A 23,457-nucleotide genomic window follows, 5' to 3' on the forward strand; every position below is an offset into this window, starting at 1 on the left:
TGTGTACTGTACAATAATGTGAATATATTGATACTTAACACTACTGATTTGTACACTTAATGGCTAAGATGGCCAAAAAGAAGAAGGAGGAGAGAAAGGAGAACTTTTTAGGAGAGTTTTAAATAGTTGCTAGATACTAGAAAGCAGGAAGACTAGTAACAGGGGCTACTCTGCAGAGCTTCACATGGTGTCCAAACTGGACAAAAGCTGTCCCTTCACAAGCTGTGACCACTCCTGCTCTCAGAAATGGCTTTCACCACTGGGGGTTACCAGCAGCCTTTTGCTCATAGGTGCTCTTTGGCCATGAGTTTGCCTATTTCCTCTGAGCAGCCCACTTGTCCATTCTTCTTGGCTGACGTCAATGACCCCTGCAGATTCTGCTCAACCAAACATGATCTCCCCTGCTTTTCACCTTCCTGAGCCTTCCATCTATACATCTTGAACCACCTGTGTTTGCTCACCTTCTCCAGAGAACTACATATAAGGGGCCAGGGCACCATCTTATTTACCACTGTGGATCCTGTAGCACGGCAACGTGCAGAGGAGGAGGTCACAATGACTCCTGAACAACCTTACCCTGTTCCAATCCCAGTCTCCAAACAAAGTCTTGGAGCCACCAATGTCTAACACTGAAATGCTATTCCTAAAGCTCTGCTAACTCAAAATGACATGAGAATCCAGACTAACCTCCAGATTCCTCCTCTCTCATTTAATACAATCCAATAATGGAGGAGAAAGAACTTTCTATATTCTGGGAAGTTCCAGTAATTCCCAGGCCGCTCTGACACAGAGAGGAGATTTGAACTAAGCCTCCCAAAGTCACTCCCTCCACAGAGACTCCCAAGCACTGGTCTGGATCAAACCCCGGATGCACTTGTCAGCCTGTGCACTGCCTCACTATTCCCAAGAGAAATCCATCATGATTCTGCTGCAGCTTGTTGTTCTAATGACTTTTTAAATTATCTTTCCCCTTTCATCCTCCTTAGTTGCTAATGTGTCAACTTAAAGAATTTCTTGGTTAAAAGGGTGCTACTTTTGATCTTGACAACCACTCCAGTTAAAATTCCACAAAGCACTTCACTCAGAAAGCTGATTTAAATGATCTGAGCTAGAAAGTGCATAGAAGCTTCAAGCAGGTAGAAAGCAGGAATCTATGCTTCCGTCTCAGTAATCCTCCTTAAAATTTGGACAATTTGCCTGACTTATTGCCCAATTTTTTATTATGTTATCAGCAAACAAATCAGTCACTGTGTAGTTTACAAAGAAGCTGTTTGCTAATTTGGCTGTTAAATTCTGTTCATCACAGAAACACTGGATTGTAAAAGAACAAGGCTAGGCTCATTTCCTCCAACCCTTACGCTGTACCAAGCTGAGAAAGGTATGGAGATGTGTCACAGCAATCCCTAATTAGTCCCCTGAGTGTTTTGAGTGATTTATTCAGTTAACAAAAATTTACAATCTGTGAGGTACTGGCCAATGCCCTGACAGTACAGAAGTGAACAAGACAGACAAGATTGCTGATCTCATGAGCTTCTGTAGGAAAAGACTGTCCAGGCAGAAAAGACTGCCCAGGCAGGGGCATAAGCCAAGTGCAAAGGTCATGAGGCAGTAAGAACCCAGGAGTTTTTGAGACACAAATAGGAAATCAGTGTGACTGTAGCCAAGAAGATGAAGAAGAATGGCAGAAGCAGGGATTAGAGACACAGCATCCAAATCTCATAGGATCTGAAGGCCTTGGGAAGAAGATTGTACTTTATTCTAAGTATGATGGGAAGTCTTTAGAGAATATAATCAGGAAACCAGATGATCTAATTCACATTTCTAAAAACCGCTTTGGTTGTGTCATGGACAGTGAACACTGTCTCAGACTTTATTTTTTCCCTATATCTCTGTCATAATATGGAGTGTTGTCTTGGAAACTAAACTGAAGAAGTCATCTTAATGCTTCCAGGTTAGGTTGTCATCCTAAGCAAGGAAAGGCCAGAAGCAGTACAGGTGCTTAAGATGGACACTGGAGGAGGAGAAGGCTCTGGGGCTCGAGGTCATGGATAACGGTGCCTGCAACTTGCCTCTATGCCAAATATTGGGCTATGCTCTTTAGCCAACCAGCCTTAATCAAATTCCACTAAGAACCTTCCAGTGATAATCATCTAGATGATACCATCCTTCCATAGACAATTGACTACAATTGGCCTTTTACTACAGAAGGCAGCTAACCCTGCCCTCCTTCCACAAAGGCTAGAAACTTTCAGGACTTTCTAATTAGCCATTGCACTCACTCTACTTTCTATGCAAAAGTAGGAAAGTTGTAAAGAAAGGGAACTAGGGTTCCAGAAGGAATGGTGGGGCCAGCAAACACAGAGTGTGGTAGCAGGATAATACCTCTCTGAATACTTCGTTTTAGCTTGTTACACAGATCCACACGGGGGTTATCAACAGACTCCTCTACAGATCCCGGGCTTTGTTCTGGAGAAGAAAGGCCTCTGCTCAGATCCAACGGCACTTTACCAGTGTGAGGCGGTGGGGATGCAGCTGGGCTGTGGGTGGTGGTGGGGCTGCTGGATGCTGAGGAGGTGGTCAGATCCAGTGCGCCTATCCTTGAATTCAAGGGAGAAGTCAAGGACAGCTTTCTGGCCCTCACTGGGGAGGACGTCCTGGACACAGCCAGTGGAGGTGGGGAAGAGAATTTGCGACACAGGCGTGGGGATTTGCCTTCCACCAAGTGTTCACCTCTGTTGTTCTGGCTGGTAGCAAAAAAGAGTTCCAATGACCTAAAAGCAAGAGCAAAAGCTATTAAAAGATTGTGACCGAGTGAAAAATTAGTCTCCTGATGTCGTTCAAGACATGCTCCCTACATTAAAAGGCCATGCTATCATAGAACTTCTGTGGCTGGATTCCTTTATTTAAATGTTGGGTGTATACCATACACTTGCCAAAAGAACACACTTTTTAGGCTTTGTCTAACCCCTTGCTACTAAACTGTGTCCAAAGACAAGGAACACTGGCATTGGGCTCCACTCCAGATTTACTGAATCAGAGCCTGCAATTTAACAAGGTCCCCTGGTGATGCTTCTGCATATTAAAATGTGAAAAGCACAGTTGCTTTTAAAAAAAGAAAAAGAAAAGAAAGGTAGAAAGAAAAGCTCCAAACAATAGCTTTATCTTGGCAAAGGCCACTTGGAAACTTAAACTGCTTCCTTTGGGAATTGTGACCTCCCCTCACCGTCTTCTACTGGGGACTTGGGGGTCTGGTAAGCTCAAAGGCCAGCCAGGACCCTGCAGAGTGGGCTGTCCATCAGCACAGAGACCCAGGGACCAGGTGGGGCATACTTTCATCTCAGGCTAATCCCAGGCCTACCTGACAGGGATGGAGGTGAAAGGCCTCTTATATATGTCAGAAAGCTTCCCCAGCACCACAGCTGCTGTCGTGAAAATCCGATAGGTGTGCAGAAAGGTGTTGAGGAAATCGATGCTAAGAAACCGCAAGTCGGTCAGTCTCTCCAAGAGGCGCTCCACGCTGGCATACCGGATCTGCGGCACTTTGCAGGAGTTGAGGGTTTTACTGAAGCAAATGTCAGTGTCGTCCTTGTGAAGCCGGGCGTCAGACCTACGCATAAGGCAGGAACGTGAGGACAAAACCAGAGCATAACTGACCTTCAGCCCCTGAGTATTTCAGGGTCTGTAAATGCACACTCATGTCCAGGCTTCCCCTGGCATTTGATAAAAGATGTGCTTGGACATATACAAAGCAGGGCCACAAAAACATCAACCATGCCATTATAGTTTAGGAAGGTCAGAATTAATTGTGAAAATAGGAATCATTCATTCCACTCTGTGGATTCCTTCTCCAGGGGAGGAGAAATAATTTTCCCTTTACACTCCTGAGATCTTAATTGAGTCTCTGTGATAAAAGATAAACAAGAGAAAAATAAAGAAGCTTATTAACATGTATATCTCATGTATCCCTGGGAGATAACCAGGAGAAAATGAGAAACTCAAAAAGGTGGCTTAGAACTTAGACTTAAATGCCATCTTAATAGGGAAAGGGTGGTGGGGGTTGTGTATAGGCCTCTCAGGGAAGAGTAAATGATTTTTAGGAAAGATGAATGGACCCTTAGAATAGATGGAAGGTATGAGAACAGATGGAAGGTATCAAAATAGATGGAAGGTTTGTGACAGTTAGCCTGGGTGTGATGTTGACATCTAGTCTCTCCTGTGACAGCTGTCAATTTTCCATGGTTGGTGAAGCTCCTGGGAAGATTTATGACAATTGAGTTCCTTTTTGAGAATCTGTCTTTAGGCAGATAAGAAGAGTTCAGAAAAACCCTCTCTGCATTTGCTGTTTTTCAAGTGTCTGTAGCTCAATGTAATGAATATGCCAAAGTGGCCTATGTTAGAGAAGCATACTCCGCTTTCACTTCTTTCTCTGGTTCAATCCTATTTTATTAGGAAATTAAAGCCAAAGTCCTATTTAGGAGGAGCAGGGCTTATACCCTCAAATCAGAATATCAGAAGTATGATTAAAAAGTAAGGGTGACATTCTCCCCACAGAAGGGTGGGGAGGAGGGGAAGATGCAGATAGCACTGCTATTATCTGTGGTTATTTCTTTTTCTTACTTGTAATTTTGTACATCTGTGCTCCCCCCCCCACCAATTTTTTCTTGACTAAACCAATAGATATTATATTATTAGGTATTTTTTCCTCTGGAAACAGCTCTTTGATCAGCTCTATTGTTTTTTTTTCTATATTTTAAGGTATTAATTTCCATTCTTAGTTATTTTATTCCTACATTTTCCTACAGTTGATTTTTGTCATTCTTTTTCTAACTCCTTGAATGCTTAATCCATTTCATTCTTTCTGGCTGATTAATGCATTGAAGGCCATCCATTATTCTGAATACACTTTAAACCATCAATTGTGTAAAATACTGTGTTTTCCTTATGTTTTCAATACTCTGCAGTGTTAAAAAGTGTCTTCCTAAAAAAATAATGGATGTAATATACTCAGTGAACTCTTCTAAAGATTCCCCTTCCACAGTCTCCACCTGCCCACCTGCAATGCTGGGTTTCTCTCATTCTATAAAACCACCATCTGGCTGCTCCTCAACTTGTCACCTGGAGGCCCTTGTCCTGGAAGCCTGCAGCAGTCTTTCCAGGTGGACAGGAAACTCAGGGGAAGGTTCACACAGCAGCCCTCGGGATCCTTGGGTGTGCTCAGACCCCTCAGCTCGTGGTGCACCTTCGTTAGAAAGGTCAAGAAGCCGGGCTAAGTTCATAAGATGGAAAGCGTGGAAGCTGAGGCTGAATCCAAGTGAGGCTCAAAGAAACGCACACCTTTGCGAGGACTGCCCGTAGCCTTCACGTTCCCTTCTGAGACCCCCGTGTCTACCTTCACGGCAGCATCTCAGAAACAGGTGATCAATGAAGTGCTGGATTTAATCACTTGACTAAAGGATACACTACGGGCCAGTGAGGTTCAGTGAGACAGTCGCTTACTAAGAATCAGCTGGCTTGTTGTGAGTGTCCCTAATTAGCTATTGCAGTACTTGGGAGGGATTTTAAATTATATATTGCAGGGAGCGAGCTCCGCCCCTGGCAAAGGTCATGAGGAAGGAGGCTTGGCATACGCAAAGGCGGGATCAAGCCTCAGGAGTCTCCCTGGAAATTCTCGAGCAATCTACCCCCACAACCAGAGTCTGCCTACTTTCTGCTTTGTGCCTTCACCTACACCTCTGACTTTACGGGGGGCTGTTCCCCACTACCTCTCTGAAAAAAGAGTTAGCTTACAGCTCCAGTTAATAATTCTTGGGTGTGACAGTGTTTCAACCTACAAACTCCTTTGGAAATCCTCTAGCCTGCCTGAATAGGTTTTTCCGGCCACGTGTGACTGTTCAGAGCCTCCCAACTGTGAGAGGCAGGAGATGTTCTAAACTGTCTAAATACAGATTCCTTTGAGCAATTAAAAGATTGATTAGAAATTGTATTGGTGAAGGGATTTTCACTTGCTGGGCCAATGTTTGCTGCTAAGTTTCCATATCCCTTATCTGCTGTGTCCCTGGCAGTGTATTGATTAATATAATTGGTGTAAGTAGTAGCTTTAATGTTTGTAACCTGGGACCCTTGAGTTAATTCTTTTTCTTGTTATAGCCCACCACACCTTTGCTCTGTAGGAATGCAACTTTATCTAATGCTTTTTGGAGGCTGGCGCCTGACTTTAGAATAATCACCTTTAGAGAAAAAGGCCTCCGGGCCAGAAGATGATGCAAATCACCTAAACTTTTGCATATGATAAGTTTGCAGGAAGAAAGCCTGGCTTACTGCATGACTCTACCCCTTCCCCCATTATCCTCTATGCATAACTTAAGGTATAAAAACTACTTTGGAAAATAAAGTGCGGGCCTTGTTCACCGAAACTTGGTCTCACCATGTCGTTCTTTCTCTTACCTTCTGGGTGAATTATTCAGCCTCTTTTCTCCACTGAATTTCCTCACTGAGCTATCCTTATTCTATTACTCTTTATATCCTTAATTAACGTTTAATTAAGCAGTTGTTTCCTGATCCTCGCCGACGCCGTCCCCGCTTCGAATTCCCTGGATCCACCGGGGCTGGACCCCGGCAATATATTTATTTTCTTTGGGATAAAAAGAAATCAATAGCTTCTTTAGCTTGCTCTTGGAAACATCCCACCCTAAAGTAAGCTCAGTGCAGAGGGGAAGACTTCATTTGAGGGCCTGAAAGAGCATTTTAAATGAGTAGCTTACTTCTGACGAGGAACTAAGGGCAGCCTGTTCATTCTAGTCACATCACTGATCTTGAAAATATAGAAGAGCATTGAGTGAGGTTCTTGAAAATACAATGGCTCTTTCTTGTCCTTCATATGTGACCACCCACCAACTTTACTTTTCTGGTTTTTAATCTTCCTCCCTTGTTAAAAGACCTCAGAAACTTCTTTAATTCAATCAGTCTCAGTTCAGTTCAGTTCAGTTCAGTCGCTCAGTCGTGTCCGACTCTTTGCGACCCCATGAATTGCAGCACGCCAGGCCTCTCTGTCCAGCACCAACTCCCAGAGTTCACTCAGACTCACGTCCATCGAGTCAGTGATGCCATCCAGGCATCTCATCGTCTGTCGTCCCCTTCTCCTCCTGCCCCCAGCATCAGAGTCTTTTCCAATGAGTCAACTCTTTGCATGAGGTGGCCAAAGTACTGGAGTTTCAGCTTTCGCATCATTCCTTCCAAAGAAATCCCAGGGCTGATCTCCTTCAGAATGGACTGGTTGGATCCGCTAATCAAGGTGATCACTTTTTCTCCCACCATTTTCCCATCTAAAATCTCCATTTTCTTAGAAATGGCATTTCTAAGTAATGCCATTAAGCTAGGAAAATTTTTGTTTTAACCTCTAAGTTGAGGTCAACTATTATGAAAAGAAAGCAAGCCTCAGCCTAAATACATAAAGTATAAAACATCACTTAAAGGAATATAATCACCTAATAAATATCATGATTTTGCATTATAATGGTAGTTTTGCACTTGGCATTTTTTGACTATAATTACTTTAATCAAATACTAGGAGGAAAAAATATATTGTAGCCAACATGAAATTACAACTAATTACACCACTGCCTCTCAAAATTATGATTACAGTTTCATTTTAACTAAAGAAAAAAGAATTAAATATTATGAAATTATTTAATTTTCTTTTATTACACTGAAAGAGATTTTACTTTATTTCCTAAGGGGCCCTCAAGAAGATATAATGTGTTACTTAAGCCTCCCATGATAATAACAACTCCTTTTTGGTAAACATTTTAAAAAACAATCTTGAAACATCAAACCCAAATCACCTATTGTAATTAGTAAGTTTTAAAAGTGAGTCCCTGCAAAGTAATGCCATTAAGATAGGATAATTTTTTTCTTTTAACTCTGCAAAACATCTTTTTTTATTTTTTATTTTTTTATTGCATGTAGCCAGAGAGACGTGCAGGGAGGCAAGAATATAGAATTTAGAGAAGAACAGGACCACGGAGGAGACTATCAGAAGGAACAGAGATTGCAAAATCATCTTTTTCTCTGATTGAAGAGAATCAGGCTCAATGACCAGGGGAAAATGGAAGGAAGAAAGATACAAAATATATGAAACTCTGCCTTGGGAATACACCTCGTAGAGAATAGGGCATCCAAATATGTGTGACTTCCATAGGAAGTCCTTACAGCCTCAGATACAGGTTTCTATTCTCTAGTGAGTGGTTCCAACTCATAACAGTGACCTCTCTGTCCCTCCAAATGCAGAGAAGTCTTGGTCTATATAGGAGGCGGTTACAAATGAAACTGGAAATGGGAATTAGTCAAACTCCCAGAACATAGGACAGAAGATGCATTGAGATGCCAGTCATAACTGAGGCAGGCAGAAAACTAAAGTTTTTATCTGTATTAATTTTTTAAGTGAACAAAGTGTATGTAGAGTAGGTGTGCAGCTGCCCTAAGGTTCAAGAGTTTATAAGTTGGCTACCAAGTCCAACTTACATATTCTCATTCTAAAGCAGACTGGAATTTCAAGGCTGTCTAATCTTCAAGAAAGTACTTCAAAAAAATGAATGAAAATAATATACATTATTTTGTGAAGTATTAAAATAAGTCCCATCGCTTCATGGCAAATAGATGTAGAAACAATGGAAACAGTAAGAGACTTTATTTTCTTGGGCTCCAAACTCACTGCAGATGGTGACTGCAGGCATAAAATTAAAACACGCTTGCTCCTTGGTAAAAAAGCTACGACCAACCTAGACAGCATATCAAAAAGCAGAGACATTACTTTGCCGTCAAAGGTCCATACAGTCAAAGCTATGGTTTTTCCAGGAGTCATGTATGGATGTGAGAGTTGGACTATAAAGAAAGCTGAGCACTGAAGAATTGATGCTTTTGAACTATGGTGTTGGAGAAGACTCTTGAGAGTCCCTTGGACTGCAAGGAGATCCAACCAGTCCATCCTAAAGGAGATCAGTTCTGAATGTTCATTGGAAGGACTGATGTTGAAGCTGAAACTCCAATACTTTGGTCACCTGATGTGAAGAGCTCACTCATTTGAAAATACCCTGATGCTGGGAAAGATTGAAGGTGGGAGAAGAAGGGGACGACAGAGGATGAGATGGTTGGATGGCATCACTGACTTAATGGACATGAGTCTGAGCAAGCTCTGGGAGCTGGTGATGGACAGGGAGGCCTGGCGTGCTGCAGTCCATGGGGTTGCAAAGAGTCAGACATGACTGAGCAACTGAACTGAAATGAACTGAACTCTGGTAGAAAACTAATAAGAAAACTAGCCTGGTGATGTGAACTTAAAAATTAAGTCATAATTTGAAACTTTTGACTTAATATTCCATACTTGGTTTTAATTTTATTATCACACATTTTTAACTGATCTTTTCTTTTTACTTACCTTTGAAAAAAATACACTTATTTATTTATTTATTGTTGGCTTCATTGTGTCTTGGTTGCAGCACCTAAAATCTTCATTGCAGCACACAGGTGCTCTCTAGTTGTGGTGTGTGGAATTAGCTGCCCCATGGCATGTGGTATCTTAGATCCCTGGCCAGGGATGGAACCTGAGTCCCCTGAATTGGAAAGTGGATTCTAAGTCCCTGATCTGTTTTTTGTTTTTTTTTTTAAACTATACTTAAAAACCTAGGAAAAATAAGGCTAAAGGAATCTCTGCATGAGAGTCTTAAAATGACCCCTGTTGTTGTTCAGTCACTCAGTCGTGTCCGACTCTTATGACACCATGGACTACAGCAAGCCAGGCCTCCCTGTCCTTCACCATCTCCTGGAGCTTGCTCAAACTCATGTCCATTGAGTCGGTGATGCCATCTTACCATCTTATGCTCTTGCCCCCTTCTCCTCCTGCTCTCAATCTTCCCCAGCGTCAGGGTATTTTCCAATGAGTCGACTCTTCACGTCAGGTAGCCAAAGTATTGGAGCTCCAGCATCAGTCTTTCTAATGAATACTCAATGTTGATTTCCTTTAGGATTGACTGGTTTGATCTCCTTGCAAGTCCCAGAGACTCTCAAGAGTCTTCTCCAACACCATAGTTCAAAAGCATCAGTTCTTTAGCACTCAGCTTTCTTTATAGTCCAACTCTCACATCCATACATGACTACTGGAAAAACCACAGCCTTGACTAGACAGACCTTTGTCTGCAAAGTAATGTCTCTGCGTTTTAATATACTGTCTAGGTTTGTCATAGCTTTTCTTCCATAAAAAGAAAGAAAAAAATGACCCTCTTCAAAATATTTTAAAACTTGACTAGCAATTTATTTTTTTAATTTTATTTTACTTTTAAACTTTACATAATTGTATTAGTTTAGTTTTAAAGTTTGTACAATTGGGATGATGCTAATTACAATAAATACCTATCATTGTACCTATCAATTGTACCTATCAATACCTGCAATGTAGAGAAAAGTTGATGCTGCTTTTTGTCTTAGCTCAGACCTAAAAAAAAAATCCACATAAAAGGCATGGAAGACAAACATTTTCTTAGCTTCATGTAACTTTTTGGAAAGATATAACAGGACTACTTTTAAAAATACATTTTATTCTTAGAATTTGGACTGCAAATAACCAAGAAAATGAGAGTAGGGAACAATTTGGTCAGCTTGAAAATCCTTCCAAAACAATTTTTGAATTTGGAAACAAAAAAGTATATAGAGACAAAAGTACTAATGTAGAGAGTTATGGCACATAGTTATTGATATAACTTCTCGCTTCAAATAAAACTACAGTTTCCTTAGTGATAACACTAAATTATCGGATTTGCTTTCTTAACAAAACACATAGACAGCAAGATGGAAGCCCCCAGCAATAGCCTCTGGGGCAAATCCATACACAGGCTGTGGGTAGATAGTACCATAGAAAGCCAGTTAATTTATGTTGAATGTCTTCAAAATCTCAGTGTGTCTCTACAACCAAATCTAACTAATATGATTCATACTCACTGAGAAGACTGCAAAAGAATCTGCCAAACTTTTGTCCATCCTCTGACACATCTGCTATCACAACTTTATATACTGAACTTAAAAATTTTGATAGGCTTTTTGTACTGAGGAAGGCATTCTGAATAGTATGAAAAACTGTATTTCTATGCTGTGAGTCAATAAACCATGAATCTGAAAAACCATTACAATAGTTTTATTATTTATAATGGCATATTATGAATTATCACATTACTGCTGAATGTATTCACAGTATGAAGCTGAATCCCAGTGAAGCAATATTTTATTCAGGGTTTTACATTCTCCACCAATTTGATCCTGATTAAAATGTCAGAGAAAGGATTATCACACTTACTTAATCATATGTGGCACAGTAACTTTGGAATTTTCTTCAAACACTATAGTCATTAAACCATTACACCGTATGTTGTCCACACACTGTGAAATTAAAAAACAGACAGTTACAACCCACATGAAAACCTAGGCAGAGTATGTATTCCTAGAATTATTTAGAGTCATAAAAACAATTCAGTTTCTCATCTGGGCACATAAGCATGCAAGCATGGGTATGCACACGTGTACACACACGCACACACACACAGGGAAACATTACACAATGAAGAACAGAGTCCATATCCAAATACCAAAACTGCGCACCTAGCAAATGCCCAAGGATAGATATAAGGGCTGCATTTTCCTGGAACGTGTTCCCCAAGGATTCTGAACACAGCGTCACATCGGCACAATCCTCTGGCAGTCACAACTCTACTTGAGGAGTTTATTCCCCTAGTGACCACCTCTGCAATATTCCTTCTCTACCACAGGGCGTGGTATGGGGCAGGCAGAGAAGAAATGGTGGCTTCCTTGGATGGGATTCATCTTCTCTCTCACTAGTAAGCTCTGTGTGTGCTTTTGTGTGTGTGTGTGTGTGTGTTGTTTTTTTTTTGCAATAAATCCCCACATTTTACTAGTTTCTCAAGCAGCTTCTATTGGCAATGTGTTGGTTTGGTGAGGATGAACTGTATGCTTTCTCCTGTTTCTGACATACATAAAGCCTGTTCATCTCCTCTCTTTTCTTTCTAAGAAGAAAACTCAGAACGTTGCTAATTTTCTCTGCCTTCTTTATTTACATCTATGCCTTATCAATTCAAAATTTCCCTTTGCAATTACTTTGGGCTAGAGAAGTATTTTGAATTATACATATTCCCTTTAAACAAAACAGAAAATGAAAAATAAAATCTAAACAGTTTTTAAAATCAGAAATTACTTTTAGTTACTAGGATACCATGTACTACTTAAAGATTATAATTAAATGGTGTGAGGAAATTGATTGCCAAGTGATTTCACACAGCTCTTGAACTCAGGGTTTATCCTAAACCCCAATGTCTAATGAAAGAATGAATATGCATATAAAAAACTTTGGATTACCAGCATCCCCTGACTGTTGATTCCCCTACTTAGCATAATAGCCATTTTCATACTTAATATTCCTTAAAACTTTGTTTCCTCAAGTCTTATGCCATTATTTCAATGACAAGGTATAGCGGATCTCTACTTCCAGGAATAAAGCAGAATATTTTAAAGTTCCTCTTCAATTCATTTCTTTAAACATCTGAAATTTTGAATTAGCTTCTTATATGTATAATTGTGGTTCAGTTCAGTTCAGTTCAGTCACTCAGTTGAGTCCGACTCTGCGACCCCATGAATTGCAGCACGCCAGGCCTCCCTGTCCATCACCAACAGTTTGAGTTCACTCAAACTCATGTCCATCGAGTCGGTGATGCCATCCAGCCATCTCATCCTCTGTCGTCCCCTTCTCCTGCCCCCAATCCCTCCCAGCATCAGGGTCTTTTCCAATGAGTCAACTCTGCACATGAGGTGGCCCTAACTATAAATTAGATGATATGTGCTTATACATGAGTTTATACTATATCTTACTCCCCTAGGTGGATTACAAAAATGCATATAGTAAGACAAAGTCAAGGTAAGTAAGAAAATCAGAGAGGATTTGGATAAAGTGTGGAAAATAATAAGATGAAGCCTGGAACCAACTGACCACATATACTTTATGTTGAGAAGTTCCAAACACTTGCTCTACATGGTCCTCAAAGTTAGCTGAGCCATGGGGCAGCCAACTCAAAGGAAGCCATATGATCAACTACAAAATTCATGGCTTAACAGAACCTCAATTCATCCTACTCTCTGCCCAAAGGAAAAGTATCTCATGGGTCTTATAAATAAAACATTAAATAATGTCATGAACATTATTGTCCTCAACAACTTCATTTTAAAGTAATTAAAGTTTGGTTTTTTTATCAAATCATGTCTTATGAACTTCCTCAACATTGGTTGAAGAGTATAATTTCAAACTAACCACTCTGTGGTGAGTCCCAAAGGATGGGTCCTGCCTTTGCTTATCTGATTTCAAGCACTAATTTCATACTCTGCAGAAAAGGGTCTGTATGGCTGCTCTTCTTTAGGCATAAATAAATGCAGCCTCTCCCATCAGTTTTGAGTAGCAGGAAGTTAGACATGGTATTCTTCCCAAAGTTCTGAAACTGCGCTGTCCTAAATTAGTACCCAGTTGTATGGAGCCAGTGTTTTCACCAGTGAGCCAAGCTGCCAGTAGGAGGGGTATCCTCGTAGGCCTCAAAATGACCACACGACCTCAAGGGAGAGCTCTCAGTCAGGGCCAGGTGAAAAGAGACTCCAGTGACTCCATTCATTTCTATGCATGAGCATACAGGGGAAAGCAAGGAGATGAGTCTGGCTGGTGTGAGCATCTATAACGGAGGAGACGGTAAGAAAGAGGAAGTCAGCTGCAGTCAGCAGTCTCGAATCTGGATTATATCCAGCAGGCAGATGGTAAGTCACTACAAGTTTCTAAGTGGTCTTGTTCAAGTTAGAAGATCTACAGCTGGGGGAATTCACTGAATGGCAAGATCATCAGGATGATATTCTGAGTCACAAATGAAATGATTCATGGCTCCGCTGAGGCAGACCATGGGAATGAAGAGGAACAGATGGAGATAAATATTTTGAAGAAAGCAATAATAGAAATTGATGAGTTACTGAATAAAACCAAGAGAAAAAAAAACAGGGTAAAATTCAAAGATGACTTCACTATTAGAACATTTTAAATTGGAAAATGCAAATATATTTAAAAGCAATAAACATGGCCAAATGTTTTTTGAGTGACACAGAACTTAACCAAAACTAGTCTACCTTTTTGGATTCTCATGGGCACCAAGAAGATGCATAGATTATATGGCATTAGAGAAGGCAATGGCATCCCACTCCAGTACTCTTGCCTGGAGAACCCCATGGACGGAGAAGCCTGGTAGGCTGCAGTCCATGGGGTCGCTAAGAGTGGGACACGACTGAGCGACTTCACTTTCACTTTTACTTGCATGCATTGGAGAAGGAAATGGCAACCCACTCCAGTGTTCTTACCTGGAGAATCCCAGGGACAGGGGAGCCTGGTGGGCTGCCGTCTATGGGGTCCCACAGAGTCGGACATGACTGAAGCGACTTAGCAGCAGCAGCGGGGATTTTATTAAATGAGGGTCTCATGTCTGCATTTATTAAGTATGTATCTATGTGACAGATACTGGGCTAAATGCTGGGAGATGAGGGCAGGGAGCAGAGAAAGAATATATAAAAGAGTTTCAAAGATGAGTAAGGTAAACCACTTTAAATTCATTTTCCTAATTCCAATGGGAAAATGGTTTAGCACTATCCCTATTCTTATGAAACTACGAGCGAGATTTTGGGGCATGGGGACAGATGTGGCATACAGACAGGGAGAGGAAGGAGGGGTTAAGTGACACCTTCACCCCAGTGACATTTCTAGCTATTCCTTAGACTTTTCACTCTCGGTTTTTCTGAGCAGAATGAAGATGTTACCTGGGTAACCAACACGGAAAGTGGGAGGACAGAGCTGGTGTTTGGTGAGAACTGTGGAAAGTAAACAGTGTTCCTTCAATTTCCTTTAACAGTCTAAGCAAAAGCATAGTTATCAGACAACAGCCTTAGGATGTCTCAGGGCTATAGATTTTACGCTTAGATACTCTATTTGGTTCTTTGAAAGTTAAATCTGGATCCTTTTTACATAGCGATCTTTTCTTTCCTTTCTTCTTCCTTCCCTCCTTTCATTTCATACTTTACTTTAAATCTTCTTTTAAACCTGTCTTCTCTAAGTTATCACTGTATTAGATGAAGTTCCAGCAGTGCTAATTATACTCCTTACTGAGTCTTCTGACTCTCATTCATGATAGATCAGTTACTCAAAAGATTTGTAATTTTTTATTTTGAGCACATTGTCATGAGCCCCGAACTGTTGAAGTGTTGCTAATGCAGTGACTTTGTGTTTGCTTCTACCAAGCATTCTTGCGAACCAGCAACAGTCCAAAAATTGTTTCTGCATTAATTTCTCAGTTTGGAATTTTCACACCATGTGAATATTGCGCATCTGAATTTCAAATCCATAGACCAGAAATGCATTTGTTTTTCTCAAAGGAGATTTTAAAAAATTCAGAACCCAAGACAAAGACAGACTTCTTTATGATTTCCCAGGCCAAATGGTTTTTTTTTTTTTTTTTTTTTTGAGTTCTTATTTCATGCATGGGACCGCCTTCCAATGCTCAGGTTTTAAACAGAAATCTTAGTTCCTTTAAGGGGCCCAAGGCTAACCCTCCCTCCTTTAGCTAATACCCCTCAGGCATGGGACCGATAACCAGACTTAAATCATCCTCATGTCTCTGTGTCTTCAGCTTACATGCTGTTTGCTCTGACTTTAAATTTCCCTGTTATTTCTGGCAACTAGAGATTTCCTTTTATATTTATAAATATCATCAATGAATTAAATTTTTTATTATACTGATTTTATGTATTAAATATTTCTTTTTTTAAAAATTTAATTAATTTATTTTACTTTATAATATTGTATTGTTTTTGCCATACATTACTTGAATATTTCTGATTTTATAGCCAGAGGAGATCTAAATTGGTGCAGTCCTCCACACTGCCAGAATTGAAACTTGAGATAAATGTTTTAGATCCAAAAGAGAAGATTTATGTGACCACTTTTGAACATCTTATTATCCAGTGTCAGATCTCATTTTGTAAATCTATTTGATTCATTGTGTCAAGCATTAAATTATTTTCAATAGGAATAAAAATAATTTTTTACTTACACTCAAGTCTCAGAAGGAAATATACATGCAATCTGAACCAGAGATCAAAAGACCATGTAATAAAAAAATCACATTTAATTGTACAAAAAGGTCTTTGATAACTGACACATCTATCTGTGGGATGGATGAATATATATACATATAAATATACATACACACATATACACATATGTTGCTGTTGATTAGTAGCTAAGTTTTGCGACCCCATGGACTGTAGCTGGCCAGGCTCCTCTGTCCCTAGGATTTCCCAGGCAATAATATTGGAATGGGTTGCCATTTCCTTTTCTAAGGGATCTTCCCAATCCAAGGAGTGAACCCGCATCTCCTACATTAGCAGGCGAATTCTTTACCACTGAGCCACCAGGGAAGCCCATACACACATATACATACATGTGTATATAAAATATATTATGGTATATTTATAACAGAGAAGTGGTTTTGAAATGGACTCTTTATCTATTAGAGGCTCCACAGACAGGGTTCAGTGACAACATGATTTTGAACAAACAGGATTCCTAGGGGCCCTGGGTTTACCAATTCTACTTCAACCAGAATATTTTGCTTTTATCTCACTTCCATTTGGTATTTTCAGTACTGCTGCACTGAAGAAAAGAGTTCTCTTCCAGAAAGAAAGTTAAACTGCAATAGAACTTTTATTTATGAATGTGTGTATGAATATATTAATATTTATATTGAAAGTATATATTCATAATCATATAAGCACATATCTTGTGTTGGGGAGAAGAGATTGAGCCCTGGGAAAATGAATCCAATTCACTTAGTTAAAAGAGAAAGACATGAAAATAGCCAGGGTGTCATATAACTTTAAGGACACAATTTATGTGAATTACTATAAACTTTAAAATCAGTAAGATAACAAAAGCAGATTCCTAGATCATGGCTATTCTAGTTCAGTTTTGATGACTATGACCAGGGGATAGAGGACTGGGAATATGCATATTTATAAAAGCCCCAGGTAATTTAAAAAAAATTTTTTTATTGGAGGATAATTGCTTTACAATATTGTGCTGGTTTCTGCCATACATCAACATGAGTCAGCCACAGGTATACATATATCCCCTCCCTCTTGAATCTCTGTCCCATCTCCCACCCCATCCTACTCCTATAGATTGTCATAGAGCACTGGACTGAGCTCCCTGTGTCACACAGCAGATTCCTACTAGCTATCTATTTCACGTATGGTAATGTGTATGCTTCCATGCTACTCTCTCAATTCTTCCTACTATCTCCTTCCCACACGGTACACAAGTCTCTTCTCTGCCTGTGTCTCCACTGCTGCCCCTACCCTACAAATAGATTCATCAGTACCATCTTTCTAGAGTCCACACACATGCGTTGCTGCTGCTGGTGCTAAGTCACTTCAGTCATGTCTGACTCTGTGACCCTGAGGACTGTAGCCTGCCAGGCTCCTCTGTCCATGGAGTTCTCCAGGCAAGGACACTGGAGTGGGTTGCCATGCCATCCTCCAGGGGATCTTCCCAACCCAGAGATTGAATTCTTATCTCTTATTTCTCCTGCACTGGCAGGCAGGTTCTTTACCACTAACCCAACTGGAAATACAATATTTGTCTTTCTCTTTCTGACTTACTTCACTCTGTACAATAGGCTCTAGGTTCATCCACCTCATTAGGACTAACTCATATATGTATTCTTTTTTTAATAGCTGAGTAAAGGTCCATCTAGTCAAGGCTATGGTTTTTCCAGTAGTTATGTATGGATGTGAGAGTTGGACTATAAAGAAAGCTGAGCACGGAAGAATTGATGCTTTTGAACTGTGGTGTTGGAGAAGACTCTTGAGAGTCCCTTGGACTGCAAGGAGATCCAACCAGTCCATCCTAAAGGAGATCAGTCCTGGGTGTTCATTGGAAGGACTGATGCTGAAGCTGAAACTCCAGTACTTTGGCCACCTGATGCGAAGAGCTGACTCATTTGAAAATACCCTGATGCTGGGAAAGATTGAAGGTGGGAGAAGAAGGGGATGACAGAGGATAAGATGATTGGATGGCATCACCAACTCAACGGACATGAGTTTGGGTAGACTCCAGGAGTTGATGATGGACAAGGAGGCCTGGGGTGCTGCAGTCCATGGAGTCGCAAAGGGTCAAACACGACTGAGTGACTGAACTGAATATTCCATTGTGTGTGTGTGTGTGTGTGTGTATATATATATATATATATATACATATATATCACAATTTCTGTATCCATTTTTCTGTAGATGGACATTGTCCTAGCTACTGTAAAGAGTGCTGCAATGAACACTGGGATTCATGCATCTCTTTCAATTAGGTTCTCTCAGGGTATGGTGGCTCAATGGAAAAAAAAATCTGTCTGCAATTTTTTTTTACAGACAGATCGAAGATGTGGGTTCGATCCCTAGGTTAGGAAGATCCCCTGGAGGAGGGCATGGTAACCCACTCCAGTATTCCTGCCAGGAAAATCCCATGGACGGAGGAGCCTGGCAGGCTACAGTCCATGGGGTCATAAAGAGTCAGACATGACTAAGTGATTAGGCACATGCCCAGTAGTGGGATTGTTAGACCCAGGTAATTTTGAAGCAGTTGGTCCTTGAAGGAAGGCTAACAATGCCTTTTGCAGCAGTGTTTTTGTTTGGTTGGTTGGTTGGGCTTTTTTGTTTTGCTTTGTTTTCCTTTTTTTTTGACTGTACCACACAGTTTGTGGGACCTTAGTTCCCTGACTGGGGATGGAACCTGTGCCCTCTGCAGTGGAAATGCAGAGTCCTACCCATTGGACTACCAGGGAATTCCCTCTAGTAGGCTTTTCTGCAGGTCCTGCTTAAGGAAGTATCTGGTCAAAGGTTAGTAATCTACTGCATCACCATACCTTTCTATCTTCCTAATACTTCTAAAGAGTGGGAAGAAAAGTAAACTCAATTTTTCTCTTAAATCACCTTTTTATATTAAAGTAAAAAATTCCCTATTGATTCCAGAGAAGCTATTTTAAGGGAGGAAGCATGTCAGTGTGCTACAAATTTGTCTATATTTTGACACATCTGCCCAAACCAAGAAGCTCAGAGGTGAATTTTAATTCTGCATTTTAGTTAATACCCATAATTACAGAAAAGTCTGTTTAATACTCCATTATGTATCACAGTAAGACATGCACAAATGAATGCACTATATTGAAATGAACGGTCAAATCTTCAGCCTCAAATTTTTCCCTATAAATAGATGAAAAAGGGAAGAATTATTGGTCAAGACCATTAACCACTTGCACATTTTGTTGGACACACCAACAGTTAATTATGACCTTGCTGGTGGAGCTAAAAGTATAATTAATCATTCAAGCAATTGTTACTTCTAAAAATTACAGCTTCAAAGAGAGAGGCCTGACAAAGCTAAAAGTCTTAATTTTCATACAGAGTTCTCTATGTGAAAGTGGGATTGTGTCAATACTTAGGCACCACTTTATTATTTCAAGTAAGAGCTACATGTGATTAGTATAACATGGTACAAGGGTTTAGCAAGGTAGAGTCAAATTATGCCAGAAAAAATTAAAATTATGCAAAACAAAAAAATGACAAAAATAAGGACAAAATCATGGAGAATATATTCATAATTTAGATCGAAAGAAATGTTTATTTCCCTAGGACAGGGAAGGATATCTACAAGCATAGCCCCAACAAATAAATGTCCATCTGGTATAAACAGACAAGAAATAGATATGGTGGAAAATGTCAGTCTCACTGATAACTGCAGAAGTAATTAAAACCACTAGGAAGGAATTCCACTTTTCCATTAAATGAGGAAATGTGACAAACATGACAAAATTCAGCACTGGCAGGACTTAGAATAGACGAGTTACATATTTCTTGGGGTGTTTTGGCAGTCTGTCGAGTCATGAATCATGAAATCATGAAAGTGATCAGGCCCCCTTCACCAGCCCTATACCTGTGGGCAAGATACACCAACAAGGGGCCTTGAAAGGAGGAGTAACTCTCGGTGCAAAGATGGCTAGCACCACCCCATCATACATTAGTGCTGAAACTTGGAAATTGCCCGTATGCCTAATTATTCAGAAAGAGCTAGAAAAGTGGTAAGTTAACACGATGCGTGCTTAGTTACACAGTCACGTTGGACTCTTTGGGACCCCATGGACTGCGGCCCACCAGGTTCTATCCATGGGATTTCCTAGCCAAGAATACTGGAGTGGATTGCTATTTCCTTCTGCAGGGGATCTTTCTGACCCAGGAACCGAACCCGCATTTTCCACATTGGTAAGCAGATCCTTTACCTGCTGAGTCATCAGGGAAGTCTAAGTTAACATGGTAGAATAAACATATATTACCATTAGGAGACACCGATACAAAGAACTCATAGGAATATAGGAAGATGAAAAAGGAAAAAATGATGCATATATGCAGCTAGAGGCAAACTGTTGAATTATTTTGGTATGGCAGGGTTGTGAAGGTTTCAGAGATGAAAATATTTGATTTTCAGAACAGAGTTTCTCAAATGTAATTGTGCAAAAGTGATCAGTGGGGCCTGTTAAACCTGAGGGGGTGTCTGGAAGGTGGGTTCGGGAATCTGCATTTAAAAAAAAAAAAAAACCTTCAGGTAATTATCTGTGAAAGACACTTTGATAAACATTTATTTAGTGATCTGGGTGTTGGGAGTATTTCTGGTTCCTTTTTGTATCCATATTTTTACATATACATGATAAAATATTAAAAGGTACATTTCAAGCATTCTGTAGGCTCATCTTATCAATAATGAATATGCCTAGAGGGATGTTTGGGAGACTGACAGATTTCATCGATGTATGTATAGCACACAGTTTCCCCCATAAAATGAAAATGTTTTAAGTGGAGAACAAGCCCAGTTGAGATGCAGGCTGCTGGGCAGTAAACTAGGCTCAACTGATAGTGGAGCACTCTGTCCCCACCACCCACCATTCAAACCCTGCGTCAGGAAAATCACTAAGTATCTCAGAACACTCACTACCTGGCTCAACACTTTTTTTTAAAATTCGAGTGTAATTGCTTTACAATATTGTGCTGGTTTCTGCTGTCCAACAAAGTGAATCAGCTACATGCATACATATGTTTCCTCCCTCTTGAGCCTCTATCCCTCCCCCACATCCCAGGCCCTAGGTCATCACAGAGCATGGAGCTGAGTTCCCTATTCTATACAGCAGGCTCCCAGTAGCTAGCTATTTTACACACAACAGTGTACCTATGTCACACTTAGTCTCCCAATGCATCTCACCCTCCCCTCACCGTGTCCACTTGTCTGGTCTCTGTGTTTACGTCTCTATTCCTGCTCTGGAACTAGGTTCATCTGTACCATTTTTCTAGATTCCACACATGTGCATTAATATATGATGTTTGTTTTTCTCTTTCTGACTTACTTCACTCTGTTTGATTGACTCTAGGTCCCTCCATATCTCTACAAATGACCCAATTTCATTCCTTGTTATGGTTGAGTAATATTCCAATTTATATGTGTACCATAACTTCTTTTAGAAGCAGTTGGCTCATAGCCACTCCCTCCTCTTCGATGCATTTCCTTCATTTGACTTGCAAGACACCACACCCTCTCGGCTAGCCTCCAATTGCACTACTGGTTCCTTCCCTTTGCTGTTCTCCGTGACTCCTCACTCACTCCACAGGCTTCTCCTCATTTCTATCTGTACTGACTCTCTAGGTGATCTCAACAGTCTTGTGGCCTTAAATATCATCTAAATGACAGAGAGTCTCACACATGGACCTCCCTCCAAGCACTGAGCGTCCATACCCCACTGCTTACTTAACAACTCCATTGAAATTACTTCCCCCTTTCTACTTTCCCTCTCAACATTCCCCTTCAGCCACATCTAACCTTCATGCTATTGCTCAAAATATACTGCCTCCTACTCTAGAGTGCTTGCAGAGGCTGTTCCCTCTGTGCGGAATGACTTTCCCTTTGTTAAATATCTACATGGTATTTTCCATAACTCGCCACAGTCTTTGTTTACATGTTGTCTTCAAAATGAGATGATCACCTTTTCAAAATTGTACTGACCCACACCTACCTCCAGTCGCCCAATCCTTCTCAACCTGCCCTATCACCTTCCAACATAAAATATTATATATTTATTATCTTTACATTGTTTTCAGTTTCCCCACACTAGACTGTAAGCTACACAAGGTCAGGGAATTTTTGTTGTTCTCTCCTGTCCATGATATATCACAAGCACTGAGATAGTTCCTGGTATATGTTATCACTGCATAAATATATTTGTTGAATGGCTGAAATTTTAAGTATCGAAACCACACAATATTAAGGCTCTACTGAACACAGTAATTTCATATCATGATATCACTGTCACTCAGAAAGACACAATTTCCTGTTGTTTCTTTCTCCGATTCACTTGTACATATAATCTAGTACACCAGTATATTAGCCATACAAACTTGGAGAAATAGGAAGAAATTGTACACCTAACTCAAGATGTAGTCTACATGCGTACTCAGTCGCGTCCAACTCTTAGCTACCCCATGAACTATAGTCTGCCACGTTACTCTGACCATGGAATTTTTCAGGTAAGAATACTAGAGTGGGTTGCCATTTCCTGCTAAAATGTAGTCTAAGTAGAGAGAATCACTGCTTCTGGGAGGCAAAGTATTAGATCCTTTCCTTAAAGGACTGGGCATAGAATCATTCATACACCTCAAGGGTCTTTTCTCTCTTAGCGATGCCTCACCTGGCCCCCTAAGTAAGATGGCTTAAAGTTTTTATCAGCTCTGAATCTTAGGCACCCCAGTTATATCAAAAGGCAGAAACAATAAGAAGCTGGAAAAACATCTTTGTCTACAACTCTAATTCTCCCCATTCTTCCTACTTATCTTGGCTTCACAACACATACACGATTTTGTTGCATTAAGTTATCTACTTCCTTTCTTCTCTACTAATCTGTCTGTCTCCTTGAGAGCAGGGATCGTTGCCAAACCCCTAGTACCTACACAATGCCTGGGAGCACAGGGTGATTGCTCAGTTAACATTCACAGAATCAATGACTGATTCAGAGTTTCTTAAGGTAAAAGATGCATTCCACAGACTTAATTACAGTATTAATTCATACAGCTTAGAGCTAATGAAAGTATTAGTAAATCACCATAAGTGTGTAATTATGCAAATATACATGATCCCATATTTTTGTTTCTTTGTTAACCAGAAAAGAAGCACCTTGACTTCAGCTATGTATTCATCATCAACAGTCCTGGAAGAAAAGCAGTAAAAATCTGGAATTCCAG

The 23,457-nt window shown here is 40.3% G+C and overlaps 1 protein-coding gene across 3 annotated transcripts in view; it reads right to left on the reverse strand.

The window, feature by feature from the left end:
- Positions 1-23,457, reverse strand: part of RASGRF2 (Ras protein specific guanine nucleotide releasing factor 2) — a 266,845-nt gene that overhangs the window by 113,370 nt on the left and 130,018 nt on the right. For all 3 annotated transcript variants that reach the window (XM_027545701.1, XM_027545703.1, XM_027545704.1), the window contains exons 13-15: positions 11,342-11,424; positions 3,359-3,607; positions 2,383-2,771 (exon numbers count right to left, since the gene is read on the reverse strand). In XM_027545701.1, the coding sequence (XP_027401502.1) occupies positions 2,383-2,771; positions 3,359-3,607; positions 11,342-11,424 (721 nt within the window). The remainder of the gene's footprint in view (positions 1-2,382; positions 2,772-3,358; positions 3,608-11,341; positions 11,425-23,457) is intronic.

The sequence above is a fragment of the Bos indicus x Bos taurus genome, chromosome 7, assembly GCF_003369695.1.
Source record: "Bos indicus x Bos taurus breed Angus x Brahman F1 hybrid chromosome 7, Bos_hybrid_MaternalHap_v2.0, whole genome shotgun sequence".
Taxonomy (NCBI): Eukaryota; Metazoa; Chordata; class Mammalia; order Artiodactyla; family Bovidae; genus Bos; species Bos indicus x Bos taurus.